Raw genomic sequence first — 9,221 nt, 5'->3', positions numbered from 1 at the left:
TAAAAACGTTGTTTAGATAAACGCTGTTATGTCATGGTATTCGGTATTTCGTGTTTTGGTGTATTGACATGAACATTTAGTTGATAAGCCGATCTATGAAGATGCTTCTTCTTCCTTTTGAGTACAGACCTCTTTACAGAGTATTATCGTACTATACTGGGGGTGTGCAGGTGGACCACTACACCGGGGTTGCCCCCTATAGCTTGAGGCAGCTGACTCTCTAAAAAAAAATCGAGAGTTGAATTTCGGATGCTGGATTTGTTATCATACAAGTAATATGATGGTGTCTAATTGTAGAAAATGTACACGGCTCAGTTATCTTGTGGTTTCATTTCACAAAGTATATGTTTTCCATTCCGCCCGTAACAGGGAATCGATTTCAAACTGTTAATTTTCTATTGTAGAAGAATTAGGGTATATCCTATAACTTATTTATCAAATTTGCAAAAGAGCAATAACTAAATGCGTTTTCAGAAAAGAAAATAGACAATGGAGTTCTGTCAATCAGGATTTAAAATCATCCAAGACTACTAATCTTTTGTATAAGGGCCATTAGTTACACTACTCTCACTGCTATCACTGATGTCAACTTCTTTGTATTGACTGTTGATCCTTATACAAGAGAACTCGCCTTCCCTATTATCTTCTTCGATTTGTTGAGACATCGCCTTAGAGGAAGGTGAAAGTACCAGCTCTCCCGGGGAGGTTGTCCCCTCTCATCTGGGGGCGATGGAGTTTAGCCTGTCCTGGCTGCGCGGCGGTTCCTGTATAAAACCAACAAAAGACATCATCAAGAAGAAATGCACGGGAACAGAGAGAGAGAGAGATAGAGGCGGTGGAAGGAGAACGGTGAGATGAATTGAAAGAGGAGTCAGAGAAAATGTAGATATAAAGAGCGGAGCTAAAAAGTATAATCACTAAAGGATGTAGGGTTTGTTTGTTCACGACGCCCTCCCCGTTCTATCTCCCTCCCCCTCTCTCTCTCTCTCTCTCTCTCTATCTCTCCGATCACACACAATTTTTTACAGCATTACATGCTCGCTCTACCTAAACACAGATTTCTTTGTTTATGTGCATTGTCGCCCTCTATATAGGCTTCACTTTCTGAATGCTGTCAAATAAGGTCATTTTTTTTAAAACGTTAAACACTTTTCCAAAATCGCCCGGGATTAATTCAGTATTAATAAAATATGCTTCCTTTGAAATGAGTTAAATGGGTGTAAAATTTTGCAATCTCCTCTCACTTTGTAGTAATTACACCCCCAAAATTCCACCCTCGTCAAAGTACCGCAAAGTTGCATTGTGCCCCTCAATGTATGGATCCTCTCTATACGCCACTGACTGGTGCAGTTAATTTCGTGGAATAAAGTTAAATCAAGGAACACACAAACTTTCTCGTTCCCGCCATTACAGTGCCAAAACCACTCCCTTGCCTCTTGGCGCCTTCTCAACTACCGTTTTGAACGGGTAGAGTGCCCCCTCCCCATACTACCATGATGCCAGTGACCCTCAGTGGCTGGACCTATATTACGACAGGATCAACTATAGGGAGAAAAAAACATAAGGCGTTCCGGTCTCCGCCCATTACGTGACAAGTGCACTATCCTCACTCCTTCGCACCTCGTCAAAGATTGGGAACAAGGTTTGTCGATTGGCTGGCGCCGGGGACGTCTCGAGCAAGAACCGTCGTATCACAGACACCAATCTCCAAAGTTAATTTCGTGGAATAAAGTTAAACTAAGGAACACACAAACTTTCTCGTTCCCGCCATTACAGTGCCAAAACCACTCCCTTGCCCCTTGGCGCCTTGTCAACTACCGTTTTGAACGGGTAGAGTGCCCCCTCCCCATACTACCATGATGCCAGTGACCCTCAGTGGCTGGACCTATATTACGACAGGATCAACTATAGGGAGAAAAAAGCATAAGGCGTTCCGGTCTCCGCCCATTACGTGACAAGTGCACTATCCTCACTCCTTCGCACCTCGTCAAAGATTGGGAACAAGGTTTGTCGATTGGCTGGCGCCGGGGACGTCTCGAGCAAGAACCGTCGTATCACAGACACCAATCTCGCAGGCATGCGAGAAACAAAAGAATCGCAACAAGACAGCTGGCAGGTTTACATGCTTCTATAGACTTTTCCAGACAAAATTTATGTAACTAGATTAATCAAATATATATGGGTTTTCACTACTGCCAATTAGGTCACCGTTTCTTTCACAGTGTACTTGAAGAGTGAAAAAACATGATATTGCGTTTTGAAAGGTAAAGACACTGTTTAGTAATACTTGTACATCAGAGGCGGCCCTCCCGGGAGGGGGGGGGGGGGCAGGGGGGCACAGTGCCCCCCCCCACTTTTTCAGATATCCCCAAAATGCCCCTTTTTACATAGGAAAAGTGCCCCTTTTATTTTGTAAGAAGTGCCCCTTTTACATAGGAAAGGTGCCCCTTTTACTTTGACAAGTGCCCCTATTATTTAGTAAAAGTGCCCCTTTCCCCTTTTTACCTCTGACGAGTGCCCTTTTTATTTTTGACACGTGCCCCTTTTCCTTCGACATGTTCCCATTTTCCTTTGCAATAAATGTTCATTTTCCATTCTCATGAATCTTGAAATTATCTTGAATAAGTGCCCTTTTTAATCTCTAGTAAGTGCCTCTTTTCAGGTACGAGAAGTGCCCCTTTTCACTTTTAATAAGTGCCCCCTTCACCTCTGATGATTGCCCTATTCGAAACTGAGAGGTGCTCTTTTTACTTTGACAACTTCCCCTTTTTTCCTTTGTAAGAAGTGCCCCTTCTCCTTTTAATAACTACCCCTTTTTTAAACTCGGATGAGCGCACCTTTCATTTTAACATGTGCCCCTCTTATTTTCTAATAAGTGCCCCTTTTCCTTATGATTAGTGCCCCCATTAAAAAGAGAGAGCTCCTTCCCCTTCTAATAACTTCCCCTTTCCCTTTCTAATAAGTGCCCCTTTTCCTTATGATAAGTGCCCCCATTAAAAAGAGAGAGCTCCTTCCCCTTCTCATAATTGCCCCTTTTAAACATCTGAACGGTGCCCCCTTTTCATTCAACAAATGCACATTTTCCTTTATTATAAGTGCCCCTTTTACATTTTCATAAGTGCCCCTTTTAATAATGATACGTGCCCCTTTTCCTTTCTAATAAGGGACCTATCCCCTTTTCACCTCTTATAAATGACCCTATTAAAATCTGATGGGTGCCCCTTTTCCGTCAACAAATGCCTATTTCCCATTTTCGTAAACGCCTCCTTTTCATCACTGGTGAGTGCCTCTTTTCAAGTGAAAAAATGCCTCATTTTCACCTCTTATAATTATCCTTTGTACTTATACACGTGCTCCTTTTCTTTTCTAATAAGTGTCTTATCCCTTTCGATAATTGTCCCCTTTTCATGTAATCATTAAACGTGCCCCTTATTTAAAGCGACTAAGAGCAGTTTCCCCCAAAGTTCACTCGCTGCGCTCGCTCGCATTTAAAGATTATATAATTATGTTACTTATCAAAGGTCTTTTCAGTCTTCCGTTATGAGAATGTGCTTATAACCCCATCACGATTGGCTTTTTTCCTCTTTATAAGATGTAATTTTTCGCACTGCTCGTAAATGCATATTCAGACATCACACCCAACTGTAAAGTTTGATGCTTAAGCGATATCTTGTATGATGTATGAAGAGAAACAAATATTGAAATCATCCCTGATAATGTAATCACAATGTAGGGGTATATACCAATGTCTAAAAATTGTATATTTTCGCTTTGAGATTTCCCACTGTAGGTGCCCTTTTTTCCAGAAAATGCCCTTTTTTGTTGGTGCCCCCCCCCCCCACTTTGAAAGTCGCTCGGCCGCCCCTGTTGTACATACATAAATACAATTAGTAAATCCGGTGTTTAAAAAAAATGATCGGCGACCATTTTGTGATCATGATAGTTGCCTCAAGATGTCTCTGGTTTCGAATTATTTATTAGTTCTTGACAGAAGTACCATTATTATTATTCCTACCGCACACATTCCCCTGATTCATTCAGTGTTCTCAATATAACTATTCTAAAATGAAATGCAAACAAATTTGCTAGTATTTGTGAAATATTTATTGTAGTGAATGGATTCTGTGATAACTTTAGGATTATTCATGTAACAACCAGTATTATGCGGAGGCTGATTGTGGTATTGCTCTACATTAATTGCACTCTCTCTCTCTCTTTCTCTCCCCCTCTCTCTCTCCCCCCCCCCTCTCTCCCTCTCTCTACTTCACCTGAATAAATCGAAAGCGCTTGTAAAGTTCAATCCATGCTTCTTGTGTATTCCATCTAGCGTTATGAATCAAAATATTTTCTACCATTGTCACTCTGCACAACAATCTCATTGACCTTATTTTAATCCTCTTAGCATTTTCAATATATATATATATATATACACAGGATTATGTATATATAAAAAAAAACAAGACTAAAACGACTACTTGATGACTTTAACTATAATGTGAATCCCAAAGAACTCATACACCAACTAAACAGACTTGGTAATGGAATATGATCGATGTGTCTGTTTATTGCTACTTTTTTAAAACAAAAATACAATTATAATTATGTAAACATATCTAAAGATGACTGCATAAAGGTTGATCAAATCCTGATCAAATCAATCGAGACCTAAGCTATCACTTGCAGCCCCCTATATCTATGAGATTACGAACCTTTTTCATGTATTTGATGTAAATAACTATGTGGCAAATCGTGCCAACTTTTCATCTGCTTTTTCAAGCAATGTTTATGTCACTACTTTGTAAAATAATTTGTTCTCCTTTTCTCAAACCATGTTGGATTTATTTAGACTACACTTATCTAGTTTGTATTCTACTTTTTTTCGAATAAAATGACCTTTAAAAAATGCAATATACAGACACATAATCGCAATCATCGTAATTTTGTACTCCCTTTCCACATAAGGTTTAGAGCATTTTAGATTATTTCTCAATAAATTATTTATTAATTTCTAATTCATTGGGTAACAGATAGCTATATTCCCTTATTTGTTCGTATCTTAAACGATTATTATTTAAAAAAAGTAAGCTTTATGTACTTTGTATTATGTTTAATGATGCTGCAATTCAGCTTCGGCTGCCAGAACGTCATATGAATAATCCCTTATTGAATTGAATTGAGATGTGGCGTCTGAACTTGTTCTGCCTATATCCATCCAATCCATCTCAGAGATATAGAGTCTATATTTAAAAATATCAAGTCGCCATCAATACATGGCCATTGATCAGTCGATTTTTATAGAACCAAATTTCTATGAAGATGTTATGTATATTTTATGTTTTCAATTTAGTTGTACAATAGAATGTAAAGCTTCAGCTTTTCATCTTATAACTATTTTTATGCCTGCACCATCATAGGTGATGATAACAGGTTTTCCGGAGGCATTGTGTTTTCGGGTTGTCCGCCCGTCCGTCCGCCTGTCCCTCTTTTCGATACCGCTATAACTTGAAAACCAATTAACGGATTTTAATCAAGCTCGGGGGGATTATGTATGAGCATCCAGAAATATACACCAACTCGTAACCTTCGTTCAACAACTGACAAATATAAACTAATTATTCCCAAATCCAGACTCTCATCTAATGAAAAACGTTTACAATAACTGCATCAAAAACGTGGACTTTACATCAGAGAATTAACCTGTCTTGTCTCTTTTAAAAGATCCCTTCAATCATAATTCTTTCCTCAGAACCAAAAGTGTGATTTACCTATTTTTATGAGTCTATGTATTTCATGTTTCTCTTCAAATTCTGTAATTTGTAAGTGCTATAGTACTTTTTGTCTTTTGCGCTCTTAAATACTATATATCATTAATGTTATTTAAAAATACCAGAAAATACCCTGTTACTGCAATAACTTGAAAAGCATTGAAGCAACACCCCCCCCCCTCTCTCTCTCTCTCTCGCCCCTCTCTCTCCCTCCTCTCTCTCTCTCTCTCTCTTTCTCTCTTTCTATCTCATCCTTCCCCCTCTCTCTGCCTCTGTCACTCCCATTTTCCTTTTCTTTAGGTCTTTGTTTGAACTAATCAATAGTGACGTTGGAAAACTACAATTTTCCCACGGATAAATACCACAAAGTGTCGCAGAAAATCAGCTACTGTAAAAAGCTGTCGAATTGTTGTACACGTTAGTGCCCTTTAACCGATTTGATTTTCAGAATATCCGAACAGCTGTCAATATCAGACTATAGACTAGACAATGTGGAAGATTATTTTTTTTTTAAAGGTCAAGGTTTCAAGGTTGTTAACACGATTTCTAATTATATTAATTAAGCAATGCTTGTCTGCATAATAATGAAATAAAAAATCAGTCTGTCATTGGGTAGAGGCTACTATGACCTAACTGGGTGTTCAAGAACTTGTGATTTCTCGTTTGGATTCACCCAAATCACAAGTTTACTTTCATTCTTGATTGCGATGCTCTATAGGTGAGCACGCGACAAATTGTCTACTCGAATTGGTGTGTATTTTATCTGACATGCTGCTGATGTCAGAATGAGAGATCCTAATATTTTGCAACACCTGTTGGTGATTACTTGCCTTCACTATCTCCTCGTTGGTAAGTTATTCATCAGAACTTACACATAAGAAATGTTCATGTATTTAAAGATTACACTATTCATCTCTCCTGTTGAAGAAATATTACGTAAAAACGTTAAAGAATTTACCGTAACGTGTGCATTATTTTCACATAGTTTATTTTTTCAGGATAGCCTATCTTGACTTTCTACTGCCATGGTATCCCAAGTTGCCGTCAACCAAATTTCTTTGTCTTATACCATGTAAAAATAGGTGTTTAAAAGAAATATGAGTTAAACTTTCAAAATCAAGTGATTAGATAATGAGAGGAGTGCAATAACAGGATAGCTCTGTTATTAATACAATGATTGCAATTCACAAAAAGTGTATTAGTTATGTGAATTCGTTGCGATCAGAATGCATATTTCTTATTTTGAAGCTTTAGGCATTTCAGTCGTGTTATTTACCGTTTTACGAATATGGCATGTAAAGCTGACTTTCTGAGAAAAGGTCGAATTTGTAAAGCTAAATTTATCATAATCTGCTGCATGGTGGGTTGGAAGTTTTAAACTTCTGGGATGAAAGCATTTATTGTCATAAAAAACATACATGGAATATTGAATATTTAAAATCATACTCGGACACTTATGAGAATAAAAAGTAGACATCGATAACACATATTCAAAACATCGATGACCTTACAGCATCACATTGGTATGCCCGTCATAAAATACAAAAGTGATGTAATTTAAATTGTACAGGAAATTATGCGAATGGATAGTATAAGTTAACAATTCAAACACCGTTTTAGAAAATTGTATGTTACATAACATGTACAGAAATAAAACTTTTTTTTCTTTCTTCAAAATCAAAACCCAATTATATGGTAATTTTTTTTTTTCTCGAACAGGGACGGCGGTTGCTGCACCTCCAGCCAGCGTCCATTCTGGGAAGACGCTTTCAGAGAATGAAAATTCTATCCCTAGAGGACTCTTCAGCTTTCTCTCACAACTCAGGGACCGTCGAGAACTGAGAGATGATGACCTCAACGAAGAAGCAGCGCCTCCGAACCTCCGAAAGGCCGAGGGCGCACCGAGTGTACAACGCCGAGCTGTCGATTACTTGAAGAAAGGCGATGTGAACCAGTTGCTGATGGGCGATGGTTATGACCTCGATGAAAGGCAAAAGAGAGAAGTGGAGAATGACATGGAAGAATACGAAGGGCATGATCGTCGGGTACGGAATGCAGATGTTGCCCTAGTTCCGCTTTCTGAACTTGAGCTGACAGATGACGATGTAGAGATCAAAACTGGTGATGGATTACACCAAAGACTGAAGAGACGAGCGAAAAGGAATAGGAATAAGAAGAAGAGGAAAGGTAAAAAGAAGAAGAAGAAGAAGAAGAAGAAGAAGAAGAAGAAGAACGGTAAAAAGAAGTCCCAAAAGGGTAATTCAAAGAAGAAGGCAGCTGCTAAAAAGAAATCCAACGGTAAGAAGAAGTCGCGTAAAGGAAAGAAGTCAAAGAAGGGAAATTCAAAGAAGGGGAAGAAGCAAGGCTCGAAAAATGGGAAAAAGTCCAAGAAAAGCAAGAAGAAACCCGTGAAGAAACCCAAGATACAAGCACTGCAAGCAAGCGTACACAAGCTGAAATCAGTGAAGCCATTGTTTCTGACATGCCTGTTGCACTCTATGTTTCAAGAAAATCTCAATCCAGATAAATACCTGAGCTCTCTGGTCTACCTGTTGAAGGAATCCGACAGATCGATGATGAATATGTCGATGGATTCCATGATGGCAATGAACGATTCTGCTATGATGGCAATGAATGATTCTGCTATGATGGGTTCCACCTTATCTCTAGAATCGTTGCTCAACCAGAACATGTCCATGAGAACCTCTGGCCACTATTTTTACACATTCGGCGATAGTGTGTCATCTTTTCCCGACCAGAAGTTGCCGCTGAAGAATATAGCGGATCGAAACATAACCGACACCGAGCTCATGTACATGAGAGGACTCCTATTGAAGGTCATGTCCATGTTGTTTATGAAAGAGGGCACTCGTTATGATGTTGATGGCTTCGTGATGGAGCTGGAAATGAATCTCAATGGATCGATGCCAGAATCGATGTCCAGTGGAGAAAATAGCCCCGAAATGGTATGTCCATCGTTGGAAAGGAGCTTGTTGTCTAGCATGAATGGCTTGATGACCAAAAAGCTAGTGAAGTGCCTTCATGAAAGTCTTACGGCTTTGCTGGCTAACGATACCGCCAAATTTGTCAGAGGGCTACTCCATGAAGGTGACAAATCGTTTGAAATACTGTACCTCATGAGGAACACAAGGGACATGTATAAAGAAGGAAAGGCGGCGTTGCTTTTATCCTGTCTGTTTGAATCTCTTTTCGACGGATATGTGGGTAACGACATTTTGATGTACCTCCTTCCATACCTTGCTGACAACATAATGATGAAGGGCATGGATAATGGCATGATGTCAATGATGGATAATTCTTCCATGTCTCAGATGATGAATGAAACGATGAACATGATGCCGATGAGCGAATCGAATGAATCTTCACCCATGCCGAGTTTCAACCCATCAACAATCATGGACTCACAGTACTGTCGTAATGATTCGATGGCAGACC

The 9,221-nt window shown here is 39.1% G+C and overlaps 1 protein-coding gene across 1 annotated transcript in view; it reads left to right on the top strand.

The window, feature by feature from the left end:
- Positions 1-6,431: 6,431 nt before the first annotated feature.
- LOC115919499 overlaps positions 6,432-9,221 on the top strand; it is a 4,827-nt gene continuing 2,037 nt past the window's right edge. The window contains exons 1-2 of the mRNA XM_030973507.1: positions 6,432-6,614; positions 7,485-9,221. The exon at positions 7,485-9,221 is cut by the window's right edge and continues 2,037 nt beyond it. Coding sequence (XP_030829367.1) covers positions 6,551-6,614; positions 7,485-9,221 — 1,801 coding nt within the window. The 5' untranslated portion in view covers positions 6,432-6,550. The remainder of the gene's footprint in view (positions 6,615-7,484) is intronic.

Source organism: Strongylocentrotus purpuratus, unplaced genomic scaffold, assembly GCF_000002235.5.
Source record: "Strongylocentrotus purpuratus isolate Spur 01 unplaced genomic scaffold, Spur_5.0 spur5_scaffold_6, whole genome shotgun sequence".
Taxonomy (NCBI): domain Eukaryota; kingdom Metazoa; phylum Echinodermata; class Echinoidea; order Camarodonta; family Strongylocentrotidae; genus Strongylocentrotus; species Strongylocentrotus purpuratus.
Note: the sequence above shows the minus strand (reverse complement) of the source record. Positions and strands in the feature narration are given on the sequence as shown.